The sequence below is a fragment of the Aspergillus campestris genome (assembly GCF_002847485.1).
Source record: "Aspergillus campestris IBT 28561 chromosome Unknown P168scaffold_5, whole genome shotgun sequence".
Taxonomy (NCBI): Eukaryota; Fungi; Ascomycota; class Eurotiomycetes; order Eurotiales; family Aspergillaceae; genus Aspergillus; species Aspergillus campestris.
The window spans coordinates 1937863-1963446 of NW_020194340.1; the positions used below are offsets into that span (position 1 = coordinate 1937863).

Below are 25584 nucleotides of genomic sequence, written 5' to 3' on the forward strand. Positions count from 1 at the left end.
ATCTTCCTCATACTAGTTCCACTTGATTAAAGACTTAATCTCAGCAAAGAGGAGTACAAAAATGAATATATCTGTCTAAAAGCACTTTTTAGCAAGTCGTTACTATATCTACTCAGAATAATCAAAAGTTATAACTAATATCTGTGAATCAGGCCAGACCAGAAGCGCTGACACCAGTAATTTACACCAGTGTTAGTTATCCTGTGTTTTCTTACAATACACGTAAAGGCCCATACGCAGGGAGCATGAACGGCCTAACCACATATATACTAGCCCTCACTTAGCATGTTCTTAGAGACGAGGGCAGAAGTATAGACCAGTGGGAGCTTGTGTTGTTTTGCCGCCCAGATTAGTCGAGAGTAAACAAGCTGGGCAGCTGAACCGTGGGATCCTTCGACTCTTCCGACTTAGCGTTGGCTGGGGGAGGGAAGGAGAGGCATTGTTTGGGACTGGTTGCTCCAGACAATCAGGCTATCAGCCGCTCAGACGATCGGGTGGGTTTAGCGTCATCTAATCGATCGCGGTCGTTCAGCACAGTCCCACTCGGGGAATTCGGGGGGAAGAGAGAGAGAAAGAGAGAGATATCCACAAGTTAGATGACAGATATGCATGCAACTCGACAGTTGAGTTTTCCTCCTCAAACCACGATGATGAAAGTCCGAAGTGAGAGACAGAAAGTGAGGAGAGAGAGAAATCGCGGTGAAGAAAGCGAACGAGTAAGACTGGCTGGAGAGAGAGAAGAGTGGGGCGAGGCACGTGCATTGTGGCCAGAGCATGCACTGCATCAAAACAAACCATCATTTTATGACTTGCAGGGTTGATCTTGGGGAATCAATATAGCAAGATCCAGTTTAGAATAGAATGATATACTGTAGTGGATATGGATCGATCGAGCCATGATATCTCGTTCCATGGGTGGTATGTGGAGTGGAGCCATGGTTGCTGCCTCAGTCTTCTATCAACCTACCCAGATGCCTTAGGCCTACAATATTCAACAACTACTACATCAAACGGTTCAACGGCACTTGGCATGGGGCTTTCCTGACTGATATTTCGAACAATATCTACAAAGTAAAGATCCATATACAAATCAACCATAACAATAACCCAATCAACAGCAATTACTTAGAAAAAAAACATAAAAAAATCAATCCTCAGCCCTCATCAACCTCTCCAACTGCACCCTCAACGCATGCTGAAACCACCCCGGAAAACTCCTCAAATTCCTCGCCACCCACCCACTCGACCCCGGCACAACAACATGCCCACTCCGACCCTCAAGCACCTTCTCCACAAGCGCCTCCGCCACCGTCTCCGGATGCAGCAGCGGATTAAACCACGTATCCTCCGGCGTCAACCGACTGATCAGCGCCGTCTGCGCGAATCCCTGCGTAACCAGCACGGTGCGCACCCGCGGCGCACTATACCTCGTCACCAGCTCGGCAGCGAGCCCCTCGTGGAAGGATATCGCGGCGGACTTGGTGGCTGAGTAATCGACCATGTTGGGCGTGGTCGTGTAGCCTGCTTGGGAGGCTACCGTGACGACCATGCCGTGGTTGGAGCGGACCATGTGCGGGAGGAATTCCCGGGTGAGCCAGTAGTGGGAGAGCGTGTTGACTTCGAACTGGAGGCGGGTTTGGGATTCGCTAGAGCCGAGGATGGTGCGGCCGCTGCAGATGCCCGCGTTGTTGATTAGAATAGTCGGCTCGCCCATTGTTGTGCGGATTGTGGCTGCGACGTCTGCAATAGCCTCTGGGGCCGTAATATCACACTCGTAGAAGCGCACCGTGGCAGGAAGAAGCGCCGCATCCTGCGGTGCCTGAATATCCAAGATAGCAACCTTGATACCCCTATCGCCTAGCAGCCGCGCAATCTGTCTTCCAATACCATTGCTGCCGCCCGTGAGCACCACCACTTCGCGGTTCCAGTCATAGCGGTCCGAGACGCCGTTGTTGAGGGCGCGGCGGTTGAGGGCTGCGTTGGCGCGGCGGAGGACGGCCAGGGAGGCGAGTGCGTGCGCGGCTTGGAGGAGGCGGGGGTGTTGCTGGGCGAGGTTTTTTCCCTGCTCGGTGTAGTGCGCTAGGAGGACGAGCGGGACGACTTTCCAGGGGCTGAGGATGGTTCGTTGGAGGAGTTTGCCGAATACGTCGGCTGTGAAGCCTGATGGTGGAGTTAGTTGGGATGGATTGGTGGGTGGGTGTGATATGGTTAGGTAGGTAGGAGGTCCTAACCTTCATGGGAGAACCAGTTTGACTTGGACGGCATGGTGGGCAGCTGGAGTATTATCTTTCTCTCCTTTTTCCCCTGTCAATTTGCTTGAAAGAAATGCAACGGAGCAAGATGTTCAAATGAACGGCATATGCTCCATGCCCTATAAATGCAATCGGTAGTTCAAGCTATGAGCACCCCCTACTCCACCCCAAAATGCGGGGAACAGCGAGGATCCCGGTATCATGAGAAACCGAGGTACGGAGTCGTTCATCTTTACCTGACTGGCATCTTGGCAGTTCCCAAGTAGGTACCAGTACCTGGTATCTACCTAGGAAATCCTACGGACGAGTCACCTCTTAATTCATGAATCCCCGGGTTTATAGATATGCAGGTATTCATTGAGCTGTACGGTCAACCAGTAATTGCTTTCCCACAAAAGTTTCTGGAGATCCTGGATTCATCTCAATTCCCCTCAATATACTCGATGCGGTGGACTTCCGCCTCGATGCGCTGTAAATGCAACGAACACATATTCCTCCCATACCCAATCAACAATCCCAAATGTCCAAAAAAAAAGTATCCGGTCGGCCGGAACGATGGAATACATACAAAATAACAGACAACAGACAACGCCAACAAAACTCCCCACAAACATAGTCGGGGTAACAGACAAGCGATGAGAAAAAAAAAAAAGAATCAGATAGCCACCATCCCTTTCCACATGCAGAAAATGATTGATTGGACTCCACAAACGTCGGGAAATTCAGAACCGGGAATCTTGGGCAAAACCGAACAAACCACCATGCAACACTGGTTTTTGCAATATGCTGTATAATCAAGGGAACCTCACGCCAGGGTGTGCACAAAGCAATGGCCGGGAGCATCCATATAAGGCCAAAGTATCAACGGAAATGGTGAACTCGAAAGGGACACGGTCGAGCATCCATACACCAACCACGGTCCATTGCCGACTGACGCTCAACCTCCATAGTCGATGTTGGAAATACACGTTCGGCAAACGGAGGACATCCGCGGTGTCATGCAAGAAATGATCGGCTGAAGGAAAAACTCAAAAGTAAAAATCAAGAATAAAAGGCAGCAAATTTTCATCCATCCTAAGAAAAGCTCGCCGACGGCGGCTCCCGGAAGATTTTCTCATATATCTCGGTCAGGATGCGTGCATCAGCCCGCAGAGTAGGCGAAATGTTCTGGCTCTGCAGGAGGAAATTGATCGTCCGTCTCAGGAGACGGGCAAGAGTCTTGCGATCCACCAACTCAGAAAGGTGCGACATGAAGGTGGCCGACAGCACCAACATGTTACCGAATTGGCTATAGAAGTTGGTCAGTAATCAGGAAGGCAGTAAAAGTGGAACAACAACTTACGCGTGGGCAGTGCCAAAGATGTTGGTCACGACAGGACGGCCATTGATCCCATCAAAGGCTTCCGTGCTCGCAATCGCAGAGTCGATGCAAACGCGGCAGGCCGTTCGTAGCTTTTTCGGGAGCTCTCGGTAGGATTGCGCAGTCACAATCCCCGGGTTTGACGATGGGATGCTTCGGCTCGTCGGGCCCATGTCACTTGACAGACGCGTCATGTTGGTGGCGCTGTGTGTCAATGACGGAGAGACCTGTTGCGACTTGGTACCGGACGGTGCAGATCCGGTGGGGGAATCCAACGAGACCGCGCGACCATCCGGCGGTCCAATATAGTGCAGGGCGTGGTAGAGAAGAGGTCGATGAATGATGTACCGGGCGCCATAGTACTTCGCCCGCATCCGAGCGACATTGATATCATCCGACGGCGGATCAGTGTCTCTCCATCGCATGGGTTCCGGCAGGCTGTTACGCCACATCTCCAAATTCATGCTCAGAATTTCTTGGACGGTCGTTGTCCAGCGGCTCTGGCCGTGTTCTGCCGGAGACGTTAGCCCCACCACCAAAGCATCGCAAACCCAGTGCAGATCTTACTCTCAACTTTATATAGATCCGTGTGGACACGATTCAAGACCTTTCGCAGGTGGATCTGGGCGGAGTAGAAGAACATCATGATCGTGCTCGGGGCGGAGATTTCATTGGGAAGCGTGAGGGTGAATCGGCCTTTGGGCAACGAAATGCGAGCTTCGGAGCGCGAGATTCCGCTAGCTGGGAGATCAAGTTCGGCCAAGATGTCACTAAAGCATTGCTAGTTAGCGACCTCCATGATTTTTCCCCCATGCTTCTTTGCGACTCTTTTGCGACCAGATCGTCATCTTACCTTTCAAGCTGTAGGCATGTCCAGTAGGCAAAATCGTAAAGATCCTTGACCGGGCCATCGGTCATTTTCTCATAGCGTCTCCTGGATTAGCGGTCAGCAATCTTTCCTGGGTACGGGCAATGAACCCAGAAGACACAAAAGATAGGGTAGTAACATACGATCGGACCAGTACTTGGCAAGCTCGAGCAGCCTGGTAAATCCACCCGTGGCTTTGGAAAGGATGCGCCAATTGCCCAGCATATAGACCAGCCAGCAAGGCGGCTTGGACGTGTCGCAGCCCGTTGGATCCTTGGAGACTCCCGAGGATTTGAGTGGCATACGCGTAATAAGCCAATCCGGGGATCTTGTCCAGGTTCCGTAATCCCTGGTTGTCCGGACGCCCGGTGGCGTTATTGCGACCGTCCGCCATTGAAGACGCGTACATGTAGGGCTGCGAGACCGAATCGGAGCGGTCAGGCGACAGGATGTTGCGGGTCGTGGGCCCAGGGATATACTGTTTGAGATAGTTTGGAGGCTCGTCCGTCACGGGGCCAGGAATGGGACCATGGCGAACCTGGCAGATACTGCCCAGGGCAAATACCAGCAGGATAATAGCGTTGTCGACCGACTTCTCGATGGGTCGATCGCCGGCCTGCTGCGCCATCATGCCGGCTGGAGAGGGCACATCGCACGCTGCCCCTTGTAACGTTTCGCAGGAGCGCTTGCGTTTGGCCCCCCGTGGCGTGCCCACGAAGCTGCCGCTGTTCATCATGGGTGCCGAGGGACTCTGGTGGCGGTGGCAGTAGATCTTGACAAACTGCCGGACCTTGGCTTCCAGATCGTTTTGGTCGAGGAAGGGGTGCAGTTTATGGACATCGTCCATGTAGGACTGGTGGTAACTGAGAATGGTTTCCGCTTGCGCCGTGAGCACACCAAAGTCGTCCACGCCATTGTCGGCCAGTCGCTCCTGGTGTCCGTTGGCGTTGGTGTTGGCGTGGGCGTTGGCGTTGGCCATGTTGCTCCAATTGCCGCTCGAGGGACCATTTTTGGGGTAATTCGTCTCCCACTCAGGATACTTGTCCACCGATGTGGTCGTCACGGTTACGTCCTCACTCGTGTCGTCGCCTTCCCCACGCCCATAAACGCGGATCAAGCCGCGTTCCTCTTCCAATTTCATCACATAGTCTTCGTCGTACTGGTAAGGAAGGAGTAACGCCTTGATAGATGGCCAAAGAAGCAACTTGTGGGCCGCGGTCGTGTGCTCCACTGGAATGGAGAGCTCGCCTTCATGGCCGACCTCCAGGCCTTCGTCTGTGACGGGGCCCGGCTGATCGGGGTCTTGAGTCACCATCACCGTGCTTTCCTCGTTTTCGGCCTTCCGCATGACCTCCGGGAGTTCTTGCTTCAGGAGTCGTGAGACGGTCGGTTTCGGTGCCTCGTGGATGACCTTGGCTTTCTCGGGGCCGCTAAAGTACTTCTCCATGGTGTTCCCAAACACCACCTGCAGGCCGTGGAACTGAGTGATCCGGTCGTCCATCCGATCCTCCATTTGCTGTATCCGATCCAGGATGAGCTGCATGGCCTTTTCTTGCCTGCGAACCGAGGTCAGTGTGCGTCACTCTTCGTGCCAGGGTCGATCACGAACTTGTGCGGAGGAACTTCTTTGTAGACACAGACCAAGCCGTTCTCCTTGCAGTGACTACAGGAGGGACGTCCTTCATCACATTTTGCCTTTCTCGCTCGACATTGATCGCAAGCCTTTCCACCGCGGGAAGTTAGACCATGTTCTCCCCTTGATAGTCCACATCACACCGCCAGGGCTAGCAACTTACCTGTTGGGCTCGGGCCGCCTTGCGTTGACGGATGCCAAACGCCTGGTTCTGGTAATATCCGGAGTCGTACGACGTGGGGGTATGGGAGATTTGGGGCACCGGAGTCGAATATTGCGTGGGAGGGAGTGAATGCGCCGGGAGACCGGGGTCCCCGTTCCCATGCGGTTCCTGGGGAGGAAATGGGATGCGCTGGCGGAAATCGGGGGGTGCGGAGTGAGGGGGCGCCTCATGGGGTCCTCCGTTCATGGCGCGAAAGGTTGGATGCGGGGGAGCTGCTTCTGTCGGCGTGTGGGAAGGGCCTGGCAAGCTGGTCTGTCGGGCATATCGAGCATCGGGGGGTTGTGGTAATTCTCGGTTGGTCATGACGGGATATCCGGGGGGTGGGATGGGTGGTTGAGGAGCGCTGGATAGGCGACGTTGCTCGGCGGATGGACCATCGAAGGGGTAGGAGGGCCGCCACGCGGGCTCGTACACCCCCGAGGCCAGGCCATGCGTCACCTCGGGCGGCTGGATACGATGCATTGACGGCGGCGGGCCTGAGAAAGAGGGAAGGGGTTTCGGCTTGTCGTCCGGCGAAATAATTTCCATAATCCTCGGGCCACTGCTGCTGTCGGGAACCCCCCGGTGTCGCAAGTTCGCTGGGAACGGGTGATTCAGTGTACTAGACATACAGTCACGAGAACATGGCGGTTTTTCTGCCCTCGTAGAAAGTGACCGGTGGCGTCGATTCGTTCCACCGCGCGACGAATGACCCTCGAAAGAGCGATCGGCTCCCTAACGGCGGGCGCGGAGTGAAACGGTCAGTTGGCGGATTCCGGGTTTTTCTTTGTTACGTTTTCTTCCTGCCGCCTGCCCCGATGACTGTCTATTGATTCCGCTCGATTTTGTTCTTTGAACTTCCCCGCCACTATTCGCACCGGTCCGGAGGTGTCTGGTACGCGATTCCAAGGCACGGTACTAGGTAGCTGGTGGCACAAAGAGGGGTGGGTTTGGTCAGCGGATAGGCCAGATAAAGGCAGCGAGGCGATAGCTTTCCAATAGTTAGCTTAGATTAGGAAAGTAGTGGACGCGAGGGTAAGCGACAGTCGAGCGATCGGCCAGAAGCTCTAAAGACAGAGGGAGGTAGCCAAAAGCATTGAGACAGCAACAAGCAGATGGAAAGGGTGGGATGATGGTAAATCTGCGCGCAGAGATGTGGAAGGAGTCAAGCTAATCATGTAAAAAAGAGGGACAGAAGAAAGAAACCCCCGAAGAAAACAAAAAGACGAAAAACGAAAAACAAAAAACAAAAAATCAATAATGAAAAATAAAAAATAAAAAATAAAAAAACCCAGGGCGGTGGTAAGAAGGATAATCGGGCATCCAAGACTAACTATGAGAAATGGCACTAAGGACTGGAGTATAATTATACAGCGGGCAAGAGGGGGAAAGGATGGGACGAAAGTGATCCACGGCGACGCGCAGAAGACCAGCAGAGTGGGCACTTAGGAGCTGCTAAGTACCTAGTCGGCGTCCCTAGTAGTAGCCGACCAGGTAATTAAAAATAAGTCGGTGCCTCTGGCAGATCCAAGCCAGGATCAGACTCTCTCAGTCTCTCTCTGTCTCTGCCCGTCACTGTCGACAGCCGGTCCCTAAGTACCAAGTACCAGTACCAGTACTAAGTACTAGGTAGTAGGGACACAACCGGTGGCCGTTACAGGTCCGTGGGCAGAGGTAGTGAGTGGACTTGTCTTGAACAAGGTAAGATGAGCAAAGACATGGGTCAAAGGGAAAAAGGAATCAAAGAAAATGAAAATGAAAGTCAAAGACTCCAACAACTGTCAGGCATTGATAGATGACCGAAAATGACACCGAAAAAATAAATACCGAGAATAAAAAGAAAAAAAAAAAAGGCAAAATAGCATGAATCAACCAGAAAAGACCAGATGCGAATAGAACAAAACAAAACAAACACACGCCCCAGGCAGAAGAAATCAAGTCAAATCAATCAACCATAAGAACGGCAATAAACTGGTAGCAATGATAATAATAATAATGATGATGGTGATGATGATCAAGGTCAACCGTACCAATGCAACCCAAGCAAGACAACACCAGAACAGGGGGGAGGAGAAGGAAGAGGGGGCTGGTAATAGCGTCGAGATGAAAGGAAGTAATAGTACGTACGCCGAGAGTTGGCCCAAGGATAAAATACGATGGGCGTTTGTTTGGCACAGCCTTCCTTCTCCGATCAATCGGGGAGATAGAGAGCTAAGCCAAGCTGTCGGGTCGTTCGCGGCCAGTCCAGTCACTAAGTACGATAGATTCTCTCCCAATGTCGATCGAATGACGGAGGGAAGAATTGGCGAAGGGGAATTCCGGATATGATCGAGACCCGAGATTCGATCACTGCAATCCACGACGGAGGGGAGAGATGAGGGGAGGGGAAAGAAAAAAGAAAAGAGAGAGGATGTCAGTAAGAAGTAAGAAGTTAGAAGTAAGTAGGTAAACCTAAACCAGAAGCTGTCCTACGAGAATGACGCCAGACAAGACGGGAGGGTAGAAGAAGACAAAGACGAGAGAGGAGAAAGAAAGAAAGAAAGAAAGAAGGTCAGAAAGAAAAGAGAAGGAGAAGAATGACGGAGAGTGGAGGAGGGGAAAGCCGGCCGATTCAACGGTCAGCTTAAACTCGAAAGGGCACCTGTTTTTTTTTTTTTTTTTTTTTTTTCAAGGTCTCTCCCGCCTTGACCCGTCTGGACTCTGGTAGGGGAAGAAGATAGATGGGAAGTTGGAGGTTGGAACTTGGGAAGCTTGGGAATGGGAAGGTGGGTAGCAGATCGGAGTGGTCAAAGTATTCACTATTCAGTTCATGTGGGGGGGAAGGGAAGTGGAAGGCGATCCAACTAGGTAAGATGATGGGGTATGGAATAGTGGAATAGTGGAATAGAAGGGAACTAGAGAGGAGAATAAGAAGAGAGAAAGAAAGAAAGAGGAGAAAGGAAAGAGAGAGAGAGAGAAATGATGGTGAGCAGGAAGATCATCGATGATACTGTTGATTGATTGATTTGACTGATGGGAAAGCTGCCTGTCTGGCTGCCCCTCTTTTGACTGAACCCCGATATTATTATTGATTTTACTGGTTTATTTATTTGATTTGTTTATTTTCGATTATCATACTTTATTCTTGTTTTATTTTATCTATTTATTTTGTTATTTGGTTATTTTATTGATTTATGTTCTTTCCCTAGAATCCATATTCATCCTCGACAATAATGAGGATTCCTATTCCTGTCATCTGATCCAAAGTAATAGCGTGACCCTCTGAAGGGCAACATGCCAGCAAGATGGATGGACGGCGGTGATCAGGGGAACAAACTACGGAGTATGTCCTACATCTTATCATCCTGGGATTTCTGATCCATAATTTCCTCTCTCAATCACATCCATCCACTCTTTCGTACATACTCGGTACATCGGATGCATCCTCGGATTGTTTCCATGGTACACCTCCATGGGACGGGGATTGGGTCCAGGAAGTCAACTGGCAAGCTATGCCAGGATCTTGATTGCAGGATTCACCAAAACAAAAGGAAGGTCAAAACACGACAAAGAAAGAACAGAAAGGGAAAAGAAAGACAAAGAAAAAAAGAAACAAAATACAAAATCGACTGGTCGCTTTTCCTCAACCCTTCCTCCGAGTTCAGGCCTTAGCGTCAGAAACTAGGGGGAGGAAAAGAAAAAAGAGAGAAAAGAGGAAGAAAGAAAAGTGGATCTCCGACTGGAGCTGATGCTGGGTCAGGACTAGGCGTGAGGATCATGAATTGAGAAACCCAACCAGCAAGCGGATTCCCCAAGTTATACCCAAGTATTGACTTGGTAACTTTGGGAAAAAATCATAAATGACTTCAATTTCCTAACCGGTCGGCAGGGGGTGGGGAAGGTGTGTGTAAGAGACCCGCAATCAGCTCTCTCGGATACTGGCTCTGTCGGTTCAATGATTTGCAGAGCGCCACATGGAGACCAATGAAAGGTAAAAAAAATATCAAATCACTTTGACCATTCAGCTGATTACTTATTATTTATTACTTATTACTTACTACTTACCCATGGGGAAAGGAAGAAACGGGTGACATTCATACCCCAGATTACTTACAATATCGGAGAACGGTTGAGATTATATCAGATGGCAACTATACTCCGTACTAGGTACCTGATAAAGATGAGATGTACCTCCAGACCCTTACCGATCGTTTGATCCTTCTCCCATGAGAGCTGGCCAGGGTGTGGTCGGTGCCCAAAATCAGGAGGGGTAATGTACGGCAGATTGGAGTGACCTGTACGTGTACAGAGTACGCAGTACAGCAGGATCAATCGTGACCTTGGAGGATGCTATCGTCTTAGGTATGTTAAGCCTAAGGTAGGATTGGACGTGGATACAAGACACTAGGAAATATAATCTCTCTCCCAGCCACCCAGCCACTCAATCAGAGAACAGATCAAACCAAACTACGGAGTATCTGATCATCAGATCATCAGATCAAAAAGGAGAAGCATTGTGAAACAGAAATGGATCAGACAGTCGATCAGTGCTCATCAAGGGCGATGACCTCACGATTTACAGATAAATACCTCCCATCAAGCTTCTGATTCAGTTAAACCCTATTGGCAAGGGGTTCTTCTCTGGTATGTATGTTCCTCATCATCTCGATGTGCCGGAGATCTAAACATCCATCCATCTATCTCATTTTGGATTGATTGGATGTCAATCAACTCCCGATATCAACAACCATGGTTATGCATGACCATGACCCATTTTGTTATGGAGACCCTGACGTTCCCCAGCCTCCAGCCCGACTCCATCGAAAACAAGGGGAATTAATTAATTAGTTAGATGGTAATATTATTATTGATGTGAATATAATTTTTGGGAGAAGAGGTACAGATTGCAGACGCAACTCCTGCTCAACCAGCCCAGTGCGATCGGAAGACGGTGAGAATCACGGCGGTTACCCACCTATGGGGTTGTTCGTGTCACGACTCGGCGGCTGTACTCCATTTGCTTCTCATCTGCCAGAATGATCGGACTTACGGAGTCACTGCATAATTCAGGGACAAAGTTCAAGGAGGCAATCTAGACATTCCACAGTCCAGGATCAGATAGAAGGGATGTATAAGATCAGAAGCTTTATCTAAGTTTATCTTATTCCATCTTATTTTATATTTTTGTTTTTATTTTTTATCTACCTGGGACAGTATCCAGTTGGAGAGCCCACCCAGTTGGAGAATGAAATCACCCGTTGGAGACACCGCTGAAGAAGCCAGACCCTACCCCATTGCGACACACCGCATCGTCCACTCCCCAGGTCATACAGGGAGAGGGTATGAGATCATTACAAGGAGGGGTCCCTGTCCCGTCCGTCCCTGTCAAAGCTGAGGAACCCGACTTACATACATACGTACATGCTTGGTATGTACGACGTACGCACCGACCGGAGTACGGAGACCGAGACTGGAACTGAGACTGAGGCAGGTACCTACATGTGGGCAAGGATACATCAAACATTGAATTGTAACTTTGGTAATTCAAGAGTTTACGGATTACAGATATGATTTAGAATTATATAAGCCCTCCCGCAAGCCCACACTACCCACCGCCACGCCAACGCGCCAGCTGTCCCTGGTTACTTCAGGCACAACCGCTGTTTTTACCATGGGCAGGAATTACGGGGTAGACCGTAGAACCGTAGTTGGTTATTTTAATGTTGTCAGTCACCTTAGCCAGAGCTAGAGCTAGAGCTAGAGCCTCAGGTCTGGGTAAGATCCAAGGTGCCTGGAAACCAGGTCGGTATTCGATACAGGGATAGATACACTTGATTACGCCCAGCATACCTGTGGACGTCTCAAACCCAGTAACTATGTACGGGATCTGAGTATTTGTCATGGTCGCCGCCTCCGCATCAAATAATCATAACGCGAGGAGGTCAGTTGGATACTTTGCATCCCTCGCTCGCGAGTCGCCAAAGCGGACTGACTGGCTAACGGCGAGGTCTATCGCAATATAGTTGATGTAATTGATCCGCAATGGCGGTAGAGTCAAGGTCCTTAGTGGGAGGATATTTCCCGCGTCGTGTGCGCTAGGTAGGTAGTAGGTATTGTACTACCTAGCTATGGGGGATTTACATGACATCAAACGGACGGGAGTAAAATGACGGGCCCAAATATCGACTTAGTACCTCCTAGTGTGTGGGGTGTGTCCATCCTGACATGACCGTTCAGCGTCACCAGTTGATGGTATTCACCCAATTCAAGAAACTCAATAAATTCAATAAGTAGTCACGAGATAGGGAATTGAGTCTCTCACCCTCGTACACTGTACAGAGTATACAGAGTACTGTTTCGGCGATTCCCACCAAAGACAAACAAACCATGACAAAGCAAAAAGGGGTGGGTGGGTTCATCGGTTCCGCCCAAATGAAGACGTGAGGAGCTTCCTGAGTCGAGTCGGTGGCTCACTTTACCATCTACGGATAGGCAGTACTTACTAGTCCCATAGGTAGGGCCCTGGTTTCTTAAATTCTACTCCGTATTTGATTATTCTTCCCTTGCCCCAGACCCATCGAACCAACCAACCCAGCCCAAATCAATCCGTCCGTCCGATGGAATTGAAACTTCGTTTAACCCTGCCCTATGATATGGTCCAGTCACGACCCGACGGTCTGATTGAACTGTTTACTCCGCCAATGGATTCACACGTTTGGTTCCAGTCTCATTTCTAGTCGGTCCCAATGTCCACTCCATAGGTACGTAGTGAATCCCTCTCCCCTCCTCTCTTCTCATAGATTAGTGTAAAAGTCAGAAGGTGTCAACCGCTCTCCCCTGACCCGATCCGCAGAAACAAACTTTCCCCTAATCCCATCCCGTTCCCTTGGATCCCTCCCGTCGGCTGGCGGCATGTTTGTCTTTTTTTACTTATCTACTTATGTACCTAGTACTTATTTATCTCTTGCAGAGCCCATCTGGATGCCTTGTTTTCTAGGGTAGGACAAGTCTACCGCAGGTAAAAACACCAGACCCAGTCGTACCACTACAAGGTGGAGACCAGTCTATAGAGGCGTTTATTCCCCAGGTTCCCTCGAGTACCCCATACCTACACCTACTATCTACCTGCGTAGTTCATGTATGTACTCTGTACCTCCAGGCTAGACCCTCCATCCTATGCACAGAGCACAGACAGAAGATATCAGCAGGTCCGGAAGCAAGGGGCCCCGGTAGTTGATTTTTCGCATCTGGGTTGGTGGTGCCACCCGTGTAACTTGGCTGCCCTCTCCTTTTCCACGATCCTGGTCGTGTGCGACCAGTGGGTTTATATTGGCTTTGGAAAATGAAAGGAAACTTCTACGTGAGTGTCAGGCTCGTGCGCAGGCATACATCATTGAGTATCAAGACAAACAGGTCTTGTCGTCTTAGTCTTGTTTGTCAAGTTATTCATGGGGATCTAACGGAATGAGAGTATCGAGTACAGAATAGGCAGGAAAATAGAATAAACAAGACAAACCAGCTAAATACCTCAACTACAGACACTATCTCGTACCTACATACATACATCGTACATCAGCATTCTGTACTCCTACTCCGTCTCCGTCTCCATCCGTCTCCATCTCCGTCTCCATCTCCATCTCCGCCTCCGTCTCCGTACTATGCCCACACAATGCAAGTAATTAAATAGCCGACCAGCAAAGCGCCTAAAACCGCAAGTCACACACGGGATCCATGCGCCAGGCACACGGTCTCCCGCTGTCGACACTTAGTTTGACTCTCCTACCTAGTTTCCCTACCTAGTTTCCCTGATCTTCCTCCGTGCGCAGTCACCCGTCATAATACGAAAGTCTAGACCATTGGGCTGGAATGGCTTGAATGTCTGGGCAATCCAAATAGATAATTATAATTTGAATTACCCGGGGTCCAAGAGCGGGTGGCCCGGTCTCTTGGGGGCTATGAATATCGCTCTTACCGCGGTATACGACTAGTATAGACTAAGCTACCTACGGAGTAGGTACGGAGTAGTTGGGCATGTAGGAGAACAGACTACTCAAACTAGTGAATAAGTTCTTTTGTCTGTCTCTCTTTCTCTGTTGCCTTTTCTTCCTCTCCTGTTATTTTAGGTTAGATTGGTGCCCAAAAAAGACACCTACATGAAGCCCAGGACGATGGAACAAAATCCATGTTTCTGAATGATGACAGCGGCACATCCCGTCGTGTGACTCCGAGGAGATGGTTCGGCGCGGATCGTAATTCTACTGGCTGGGGTTAAGCGAGCTGCAGGGGTTGGCTTGATTAATAGTAGGTACCTAGTCGTGTTGTTGATACAGTCTGATTATTACTCCAACATTAGGTACCTAGGTATTTAGGTACGGAGTATCTGAGTTTCTATCTATCTGTCTGGGAGTAGAGCATATGTACTTCTATAAGGTACTAGAGGTCTAAGAGCAGTGAGAATAGGAGATCCTTGAGGGATATTGCAGTAACAGCAAGGCAATCAAAATCAGTACCAGGTGATCCATGAGAAACATCTTCAGCAAGGCAACTGAATGACATCACACTCGGCTGAGAGCAGCGGCGCAGGTTTGACGGTGTCGCGCTCAGTCTGTCGATCGAAGACAATGTCTAGGTTGGTCTCAAGAGCGAGGCTCTATTAATATTGCCCATTGGCAATATTGTACAATGATCCCGGCGACTGAAGCCCGCGATTGACGCTGATCCTCTATCAGGGCGAGATCTGGTCTTGTCTACAGAGCACCTTTGAAGTCCATCTATGGAGTATGGATATCAACATAATTGTCAGTCAACACCACGTGGCCAGTTCATACCTTATAAATCACGCAAATGAAAGTCAAAACAACGAGAAGATGTAAAACAGCCTTTCCACACAGGCTGTGAAGAGTTGGATACGAGGCAATCATACGTCGTATACCTCGTAGCCAGTGTGATGTGTAGAGCCAAATCTTCACACTCAAAGATAGATGTGGTCTGCTCGGGCCTTCCTCCTTGCTCATACAAACCTAATCCGGACCCGATCGACTGGAATGGTGAGGGGAGACCTCGATCTCCCGCTTTGGCGGGGAGGAAGTGAGGCTCGCAGTGAGGGTTCTGGATGCATCTGATTAGTACTATCATACTATGACCATGTTATGTACGATGGGATTATGATTGGATTATGGTTCAAGCCTAAGAAATCTTTCTGGAGCAATCACAACCATTACAGGTTGAGTCAAGCATTGGAGCAGAATTGTTGAACCTTGACTCCCTTGGCGGATGCTCTGAAACATCGCAGTGAGGAGACACTACCCCCGTACCCCTATCCCTGACTGCATCCCATCCCAAGAATGCCAGTGGAACTGGATAGATACAGACTCCCGTCTTGGATCTTCACCTCCCTGCAGCCGCCCACAATTGGGTCCGAACCACCGCCACAGACAGACAGACAGACTTCCAGGCACAGTGAGGTCAAGTATCGCAATGCATGCGATCTACCTAACCGGATGGGGATGCTTAACGCTGGGTCCCCGAGGTGCCCGATCACACTCATAATACAACACCATTGACTCTACCTTATGTCTCTCAGTATAGGGTCCAAGGAATTACGATGGTGCCATTCCCAAGACTGATACAGTTTGGAAATGAAAATTCAAGTTTTAAGACGCGAATCCTCCCAGCCACCAGGAAAGCAAAAACTAATGTGTACGTACCTCGTCCGGTTTGTTTGTGGCACACGTTGTGGAATCATATCATCTTCAGCTGGCACCAGCAGCGCCATCACGGTCCGAGCATCACCAAACAACATAAAATAAAATGGAATAAAATAAAAAATGACGGACCGCAGACGATGCGGGGGAACGGACCCTCTGTCTCCACCGAGACACATATCCTCACCTATCCTGGATAATTACTCCGTCTGTATCCGTACTCCGTCTCCATCATATCCATGCATACTGTCGACACCCACCACACACACCTCCAGCCAGAGACACAAGTACACCCACCAAAATAAACACGGTCGCATGTAACCAGGCAAAGCACGAAATAGGCAATAGCACCGACCCAGCGGAGCTGTCACCAGAAATGAAGAAAGGTGGTTTTTTTGCACGCGACAAGGCTTCAAACGCCACTGGATGTGTCACATTTCCATCGGGCTGGAACGCGCTCCGGCCCTCTTTCTCCTGGGGCGTATCTCTGGCGCTGTATCCGAGTATTCCCCTCTGGTGGAGCCGGAGCTTGCTGGAGTGAGATTGATGTGTACTTACATGTGCATATGTAGGTACTGATGTATAGAATATAAGATATGGGGGTGGAGGTTGATGTGTACGGAGGATTCCATACTTGGAGAGATGACTACATATTTGAGATCTGTTATCTTATAGACAATGACTATGTCATATGCAGTGTTTACTTAGTGGACCTAATATTCATCTGTGATTGATATGTTCTTTGTACCACAGTACGGAGTAGACGACTCTTTTGTCCTCATGTAACCCGACCAGACCCATGTCCAGACCAAACAACCAAGTAGATAATAAATATAGATTATAGTAATAATAATCATATAATAAACGATCTGTCAACTCGGGAGACTGGGATCGTCGTCCCAAAGGACAAGCAGAATGCACCGGGCCCGATGGGGATGGAAGAGCAGGCAAAAGGACAGGCAAACACGCCAACACCCGGATCGTCAGCCCGATGGCATGGACAATCGACTCTCCCTATGGTGTGGTACTGGTAGACTCTCTAACATGATTGTCGGGTGGGTAGGTAGGTAGGTTTAGAAGATTACTTTTGCCTAAAAATATAGAAATATAAATAATAAAAACGAAAGAAAGTGGCTGCGATGCCATCCATGATCCGTACTTTCATAGTTTGTCGGTAGGTAAAGGGGTTCTCCAAAACGGCCCCCAAGCACTAAATCGACAGCTGCGCTCTTTAATTTACTCCTCCTACCCAATAACCTAACTAGGTACCTAGTACCTATGAATAAGTACCTCTACCTCAGCAAAATGACGCTTGCAATAAACAGGGTTCTGGCCCATTCCGCCTGACAGGTGACATTCCCAGGCGATCCGAGGGATTTACATCTTACCTCCTTTTTGTCTATATATATAGGTACTATACTACTCCGTATACTATACTAACTATATGAACCGACCCTGAAGCGAGCCGTTAGTTAGCGCATCCAACCAACCAGTTATAGGGTAACCGTTTACTGTTTTGGTAGGAGGGTGCTACTGGCAACAAAAGTACGCTTTGCTCTTCCGGTGCTCGTCCCCATTGTTGGTACTCCCTTTGCTTCCCCTGATCAGCGCCATGTGTTCTTAACTAGACGGTTGGGCTGGGCTTGGTTTGGGATTATTGCTGGTCTGTATTGTTGCGATTATACTAGGCTTATACCTCCATGGTATTATATGTTGAATAGTCTAGGTACTCTATAGATAGACAAGTACAAAATACATAAACCAGGTTCAAAATAATACATACTTATTCTATGATATTTGACTAGAGTACAGCACACGGAGAACATATCCGACACCCCCAATGGAGGGAAATGAACAGACAGATGATACCGAACGCACGCAAGGACTCCCAGAATCAAGGAATAAACCAAGGGAAGAGAAGAGACTAATTTCATGCGAGTGACGTGATGTATCCGACGATCAGGAGCCTCACTTTTGTTCGGGCGTGTGAGTGGTCGCTTTGTGGTCTTTGCTTGTATTGTTATTGTTTTTACCGGGCGTGTCGTTCTTATTATGGTTATTACTGTTATCGTTTGTTGCCATTATGATGATACTTATGGGTTTTATAGCTATATTCGATACTATGACCAATCTACGTATTCTTTTAGGTCCGTCCCCTGTCGTCTTGCGGGTGTGCTGGCACGGAGTACGGAGTAGTCGAGGAGCACAATCAGGAGCAGGAGTAAATGGAATAAGACAGTATAGCGACAGGAATGGGCACAGGAACAGGAGCAGAAATAATGACCAGAACAACCTTCCAGCATCAATAATAATATCCTGTAGCATTGGGCTTACAGTTATCGTCCGTCCTACCTACCTACCTACCTACTGTTCTACCGACTTACCGAGTGAAGAGTGAATATTCGTTGTACCTCCTGCACCTCGGCAGGCAGGTAGGTAGTAGGCACCCACGGTCCCCAACAGAGTGAACAGAAAACAATAGATACATCCAATCGACCACCCACCCCCTCACATCTCATCTACACATCGAGGACGGAGGAGGTTCGGTTAGGCATGCAACTGCGCATGCATGGCTGTATGTCTAGTCTATATGTATGCATATCAATACGTAAAATATATGTATATAAACATACAGATCGAACCGACAGCAGTCATGTCCACCCTGCGGGGAAGTAACTGGACTAGACTGGACTGGACTGGACTTCTCTGCAGGTGAGAGAAGAATTGGGCCAGGAAAGGAGAGAATAGACTGCGTGGTCAACTAGCTGTTCTATACATTGTGTTATGGTTGAGGTGAGAGAGAGAGAGAGAGAGAGATCTGTTCAGAGCTATCTTGATATACCTCCTACATTGTACAGTCCAGGGAGGGAAGACCATCTTGGAATGAGGATGTGGAAGATAGAGATAGAGATACATATATCTCGGTCCAGAACATAGCACAGGCGGGAAAAAAAAGGAATGCAATGTATAGTGGACAGCAAGGCTATGGCTTGTACGATATTGTTATATACCTGTGCAGCTGATAAGACCAGAATGAATATCTTTATGTAACCATAACATCAACCATCGTCCACTCTATTGAATTTGTTGATTGAAACCATGAAACAATCTAGCTCACTCGCTGCTGTCCATTCTATTATCTAGAAGTTGGAGAAGTAGAAAAACACGCCAAAGCGCAGATGCAAGAAAGATAGATAGAAAGATGCAGATGCAATGTATGTTTCCAACCGAGTAATACTATACTATGTACGTTTCTTCAAAGGGATGTATGGCTCCCGCTATCCACGGTGAGACGGAAATGGAGAGATCAATTCGTCTGCCGCAAAAGCTGGTGGAAAATGGTCCAGATACCGTGCAGTGCCTCGACGCGCTCCTGCGCGTTGAACAGATCGTGCCACTTGGTGCGGCGCAGTTTCAGCGCGTACCACGGCTGGTCCGGTGTGTCTGACTCGGGCGGGAAGTTGCTCTCGCCTGATGTTAGGATTTCCAGGTAGCGGCGGTGGACGCGGAGGTGGAGGATGGCGACGTGGTGGTTGATGGATGAGAGCATGTATATCTAGTTTACGGTTAGCATGGGAGTCTACAAAGGTGATGATGTGGGTAAGAGAGAGGTACATCGTCGAAAGGACTTTCCGGCTCCTTTCCAATCTGGATATACCGCATCCGCCGATCCCACAGACTCGGACCCGGCTGGACCACCTTCCACCGCTCGGCGTTGCTGAGCTTCCGGGCGGTGCGGCTCCGACCGGTCGCCACGAAAGGATGTTCAAACTTGGAGCGTTTACGCGCGTTCCCCGGGTCGGGCGTCTTGGACTCTTCGCTGCTGCTGCACTGGGCCTTTGCGCTATCGCCCACCGCATCGTTGACCGCACCACCCCACCGGGGCACCGTCGTCCACCACTGCCCCTCGCCGGGGCGCACGTCGGTCAGGCCCTCGCGGCCGCGTTCCTGCGCCGCCAGCAGCATGCCTCCAATCTCGCGGAACAGATCGCAGACTTCGGCGGTGCCTGTGCCGTATGCCTCCTGCGGCCCGCGGAACGCCGTGTCGGGACGGCACTGCGCGGTAAACACCGGTCCCTCCATGACGCCGCTGCGGGCGAGCTGCCGGTCCTTGGGCGATCGGGCGGCGCCAAAGGTCTGTCGGACGGGAAACAACAGCGCTTTGGTTGCTAACCGGGGCGGCATCATGGGCAGCGCCACTTGGCATCCGAATGGCCAGGCGGCCATCTCCGTCAGCGCGCGCACGGTCTCGTCACGGATTTCCTCGGGCATCTCGTGTCCGGCCCCCGTGCGACGGCCCTTGTACTTCTTGACGGTCTTGGGTCCGTTTTCTTGGGGCGCGGGGCCCCCGTCTCCGTTGCTGTTGACGGTGGTGGCGGCCGACGACGCGTCAACCTCCATGGCCGTCTGCGGGGCGTCTGGTTCCGTCTGCATCGGATCCGCGACGTCGTCCTTGGGCGTGGCGGGGCGCTCGATGTATTCATCCAGACTGGTATCCCAGTAATGGGACATGTGTTCCAGGCCAATCCAGAACTTCCTGGTCTGGGTGACGCGCACCCGTTCCCGACTGTCGCGCGGCTCCATCCGGGACACCTCGCGGAAGGCATCATCGTTGTCATACATCAACTCCTTTTCCAGCACATCGTATCTATCCTTGGGCGGGTAGGGGTTCCCGTTGTCCATGAGGATCGGGGATCCATCGGGGAGGCAGCGGCTGGCGGGGTCAGCGGCCTCTGGGGTCCAGGGCAAGGGGGGTTGTGATACGACGCGGCCGGTGATGTCGGCGGTCGGGACGTCCGGCTCCACCGAGACGTTGAAAGGCTGGAAGCGCTCGGGGGTGATGTCTTGGGGCCGTCGGATGGAGGCTAGGGCTTGGTAGATATCCTTGACGTGGAGCTCCGCATCGGGATCTGGATTGTAGGAAGGACGGTGGGCGGGGAAGTCCAGCGGGGTGGGAGCGGTTGGGGGTTGGCGTTCGGCGTCAGGTTCTGCGACCACCGGGGGGACGCCTGTTGAAGTTAGCTAGCGGTCAGGTTGGTTTCGTTCAAGCGAGCCTGTGGCAGGGAATGGAGTTCCCGGTGTTTGGATGTCAAGACCGAGTCAGGGGAAGCGGCGCGTGGGGTTCGTATGACCCGCACGTGCCCAACCATCTGGATGCGACAGTCGCGACGGTGGACGATCTCATATGATCATTGCTCATACGATCGCTATTCAGAGGATAATTGAGAGACAGGGGCCAGAGGGAGATCTTACCCATTGCGCTACTCCAGCCAAACATGATGTCAGGGTGCTAACGATACAGAATAGAGACCGTGGGATGGGGCTACTGGGAACAGCAAAAGAAGGGTAAAGAACAGAACGAAATTAATGACACGAAGAGGTATATAATAATGAGGAGATGCTTTTAAGGGTAAATCAATTCTAGATGGATGCTGGGGATGGTAGAAAAGTATGGTAGAGAGCGCACGAGAGCCAGAGGAACGGTTGGTGGCGGTGGGGAAGCTGGAGCATTCCCGAATGGACACCCTGAACCAACAGGATCTGGTTCCAACAAGCTGGGGCGAACCAGAGATTGGATCAGGGGGGGACAAGGTAGATAGGAGGAGAGAGAGAGAGAGAGTGTGTGTGTGTGTGTGTGAGAGAAAGAAAGAGAGAAAGAAAGAGAGAGAGAAAGAGAAAGAGAGAGAGAAAGAGAAAGAGAGATGAGGGGTTCTTAGACAGCGTTCATTTGATACTAGCACCGTAGCTCCCTCGACTAGTCTGGCGGTTGTTCGTCCTTTGCTGCTCTGGCCATCCCCATTATATCTTGATGCTGACAGTTTGTTTGGTTAGAGATACCCCTAGGACCACTACTCACCACGATTCAACCTATACCATGAGCCCCAGTCGATATACGGTTGAAGACTGATCCTGTCTCTAGTCCCGTTCGCATGTCAACTACAACCATACGTAAGGGTCTCCACTCCAATGGGCGCGCAAAGGTCCAAAAGTCCCTCGCTGGGACCCCGTGCACCAATGACGATCTGGTCAATCCATCCGACCTCAGTGGTATGAAGGTCGGATCCACCGTGGATTCAGGAGGCTGTCGGTGTTCTGCTGGTGGCCAATGAGAGGGTGGATGTGACGGCGCCGATCATGTGATATCACATGACATCGATGTCGGTGTCACCTGACAGATCACCGGATATAGTCACATGACTGCAACCACCTGACAGTCACCTGATCCCACCTGATCGATAATCACCTGATATCTAGTCACATGATATCCAATCACGTGCGATCGTCTCTCTCCCTCCCAATCCGGCTAGTCTCCCCGGACTTCCCCATCTCTCTCTTACTTTAGTCTCTCTCTCTCTCTCTCTCTATACTCTCTAGTTCCCTTTCCTCTTTAGTCTTTCTCTACTCCGTCCTCATTCTCTTCGCTTAACCCATAGATCGACAATACATCGAACTAAACATTCATCACCCTCCTGGTCCATGTTCCCCCCGCATCATCATATAAGTTTTTCCCCCAACCATCGTCAAACGAACTCCTCTCCCTCCACTTTCCCCCCTTACGCTTCCAGTGGTTGGTGCTCTGACCCCCGTGCGGGATATCCAATGCCGAGAGGGCCTTCGCTGCACAGGATCCCCTTCTGTTTCACCAGTCTCTTCCTATAGGTCCCCTCGGTTCCTATCCCCTGCTTCGTTCCTCAACCCACATGAGGTCCTTTCCCAGGAACCATGGCTAAATGTAACCACTCCGATGTGTGCCTCGTTCGCTACGGCGGACAATGGGCGCCTCCCAGCTGATTGAAGGACTTCCTCCGGTTGACTCCCACCCCCTCTATCCCCTTCTTCTCCGTCTTCTGTCCTCTTCTTCCTTCTTTCTTTTCTTTCCTTTCACTTCTCCCTGTGGCGATACTATCTGTCTCTCTTTGTTAAAAGAATCAATTGTTGGTTTGCCTGTCGACATCCGAAAGGATCTGACTACCGGCCTCGTGCCTCACCATCCCACCCTGAAACAGGCTATTTCGCCACGGACGGACGCTTCTGACACACATTGTCATGGCCGGTCCTTCTCCCTGTAGACGCTCTATCCAATAAGAAAAGAAATTTTCTCCCCTAGCCCTGTCACCCGTTGGTCCCGTGGGTTCAGGACTCCCAGATTTCTTCGGGTTCTTTGACAATCCACCTCGCTGGTGGACTTGGACTGCAATCCAGACGGTGACAGTTTGTCCTTCAGCCGTGTTTAATATCCAACTCGTGCCCGTCTGCGGTTTCTCCCTCCCTCACTGGACGGACTTTCGATGGAACATTGTTGTCCTGAAATCGATCGTGCCACCGGATCGACCAAACCGACCGCCGCCTCCTAGGAGCCTGCGGGCTGGGCGACATGTCGAAGTCCAGTCCGTCCATTATCTTCCACCAGGGCTTGCGCTGCACAAAAGTCCCCAGAAGGTCCGCCGCAGTCACCTCGTCCACCAACTTATCCACCACGTCAATCGCTCTCCCGGATCCGACGACCTCCGTGGACTCATCATCATCATCATCATCATCCGTCTCTTCGACCTCCACTACGTCGCACGCAACGGTCCCATCGGACCCAGAGACCACGGAGATCACAGAGACCACAGAGACGCCATCCCCCCCACCATCGGGCGTTGATCCGGTCACCACCCATCTCTCCCAGCCCGTGGAAGGGCGTCACACGGCCACCGATGAACTGACCTCATCGGACGACCGAGGGTCCCAGACAACGCAAGCATCTACCTTCCTAGCCATCACCGCGCCCCCGGTGACCTCCGCCGTTGGACCGCCTCTAGCAACCGATTCGGCTACCTTGAGCGCACCGGGCAGTCCGCCGGCCGCCACCTCCGATGGCGGTTCGGCACAGGGCCTGCCCACCCCATCCAACAACGACAACGACGCCGTTCAAGACTCACTCCGGACCCTTCTGGGGAGTGTTCTCGGCGGAGTCGGCTTCGTCCTTCTCGTGTTCCTGATCTGCCTCCTGCTCTATCGCTATCGACGTCGGAAAACGCGAGGCCTGTGGTTAGATGGCAGCGGCGAAAAGCGCCTCCTCCACCCCCGGGAGTCGGCAGACTCGTCGACCAGCTTACGCCATGGATACACCCACTTCATGCCCAATTCCTCCACCCCCTCCCTCTACCACCACTTCCTCGGCACTCTGATGAGCCCAGGATACGTCAACTCCCGACCCCACATCCCCTCCCGCCATTCCGATCCTTTCTCCGACGCCGGTGAGATGCAATCGACGCGGGGGAGTTTCAACAGCCTGACCGATCTCCTCCACGACCCGTTCATCGACCAGCTGCAGTCCCCGATCATGCCCGCCGCGCGCAAGGATCGGTCGTCCCATCGCACCGCCTCGTCGTACCTGGACCCAGCGCAGCTCGAGAGCCTCCAACGACCAGGAATCCCCCACAGCGCCAGCGAAACCTCGATCCCAAACAGCCTCGGCAGCACCATTATCCTCCCGGGGCCGCACAGCGCAGGCAGCAGCCTCCGCCGCTTCAGCTACCACATCGGCATGACCGACGCCCCCACCACCACCACCACCACCACCACCACTCCCACCGCCGCCCCGTCACCCGCGTCAGCACCCGCAGCGACCCTTTTGATTTAGAGGTTCCCGCCAATGTGATGCACCGGCGCAGCTCGGGGGTGCTCCCGGGACTGGCTGTATGATTACACTCCAAGGGGACTGGACATTTTGTTTACTCTTGTCCACGAGATATGTGACATGACCATGAGCTATGAGAGCATGCATTGGACCTGCATGGGGCGGTAGGGTGGGAGCGAGGGAGCGCGGGAACGCGGGAATAGGATGTCCCTGTTATATCATTCCAATCTACCTGTAGCATGACGCTCTGCGTCAATGTATTATAAATGTTTAGTTTTCGGGGTATGCCATCAACAAGCCCTTCTATCTTATCTTACCATTGTTGCCTATGCTGTAAACAATTACTCTGTAAACAACGTAAGCAACTAAATCATGCTCTATGCCTTGAAACATCAGTGATGTGATCAAACAGATAGATAGGTGGACAGGAGGTAGGAACAGTAAGACATAGCAATTCCCACCATAAATGATTTTATCTTTTTTACTAATGTTGTTAAAATTTCATATACTCAATTCCTTTATTAATCACACTACCTTCCTTCCCTTCACTAGAGTTGAATCTGCATATGTATGTTGTGGCGACGCGGGTGGCATACTGTATATATATTTAGTCCCTTGGCCGGACCCGTCCGTTAGTTTATTCTATATATTGTGGACACATTTGATGATTTACTAGATAGTACCCTAACAACAAACTAAATAATAATTATGATAAAACTAGAATAAAAAATAACGAGAATGTGACAATATAAGTGATCAAATAAGTAGGTTGAAGATTGTTCTGGGAAAGAAGGACAAGAAGGAATCGGTAACTACCTAGTCTTGTCTACCGTGGTCTATCTACGTAGATAGGCTTCATGCTTTTACTGAACTGATTGGTTTACACATACTATATGTATATAGATGCATAGGATTCAATGCAATTCAATATCGCATGTTTAGCAGTGGCGTTTTGGAGGT

General features: G+C 50.7%; 5 protein-coding genes across 5 annotated transcripts; 2 read left to right on the forward strand and 3 right to left on the reverse strand.

The window, feature by feature from the left end:
- Nucleotides 1-1056: 1056 nt before the first annotated feature.
- P168DRAFT_252607 (short chain dehydrogenase/reductase family protein) lies at nucleotides 1057-2396 on the reverse strand. Its single transcript, XM_024834338.1, has 2 exons — nucleotides 2232-2396; nucleotides 1057-2160 (listed from the first exon to the last, which is right to left on the reverse strand). Exons 1-2 carry the CDS (start codon nucleotides 2263-2265, stop codon nucleotides 1148-1150), a joined length of 1047 nt encoding a protein of 348 aa, XP_024693882.1. The 5' UTR covers nucleotides 2266-2396; the 3' UTR covers nucleotides 1057-1147.
- A 930-nt stretch (nucleotides 2397-3326) lies between these two features.
- Nucleotides 3327-6945, reverse strand: clcA (putative C6 finger domain protein; the record flags this gene model as incomplete). The annotated part of the gene is made up of 7 exons (XM_024840190.1): nucleotides 3327-3540; nucleotides 3595-4123; nucleotides 4180-4382; nucleotides 4466-4546; nucleotides 4624-6036; nucleotides 6090-6202; nucleotides 6277-6945. 7 exons carry the CDS (start codon nucleotides 6943-6945, stop codon nucleotides 3327-3329), a joined length of 3222 nt encoding a protein of 1073 aa, XP_024693883.1.
- Nucleotides 6946-17944: 10999 nt separating this feature from the next.
- P168DRAFT_281612 (uncharacterized protein) lies at nucleotides 17945-18885 on the forward strand (the record flags this gene model as incomplete). Its single annotated transcript, XM_024835936.1, has 6 exons — nucleotides 17945-17984; nucleotides 18107-18168; nucleotides 18335-18430; nucleotides 18634-18710; nucleotides 18764-18791; nucleotides 18862-18885. The coding sequence occupies 6 exons, from the start codon at nucleotides 17945-17947 to the stop codon at nucleotides 18883-18885; spliced, it is 327 nt and encodes a 108-aa protein (XP_024693884.1).
- A 420-nt stretch (nucleotides 18886-19305) lies between these two features.
- P168DRAFT_281613 (uncharacterized protein) lies at nucleotides 19306-21276 on the reverse strand (the record flags this gene model as incomplete). Its single annotated transcript, XM_024835937.1, has 3 exons — nucleotides 19306-19554; nucleotides 19614-21007; nucleotides 21252-21276. The coding sequence occupies 3 exons, from the start codon at nucleotides 21274-21276 to the stop codon at nucleotides 19306-19308; spliced, it is 1668 nt and encodes a 555-aa protein (XP_024693885.1).
- A 1945-nt stretch (nucleotides 21277-23221) lies between these two features.
- On the forward strand, nucleotides 23222-24673 carry P168DRAFT_148619 (uncharacterized protein). The gene has a single exon (XM_024832782.1). It carries the CDS (start codon nucleotides 23374-23376, stop codon nucleotides 24625-24627), a length of 1254 nt encoding a protein of 417 aa, XP_024693886.1. The 5' UTR covers nucleotides 23222-23373; the 3' UTR covers nucleotides 24628-24673.
- Nucleotides 24674-25584: the final 911 nt, after the last annotated feature.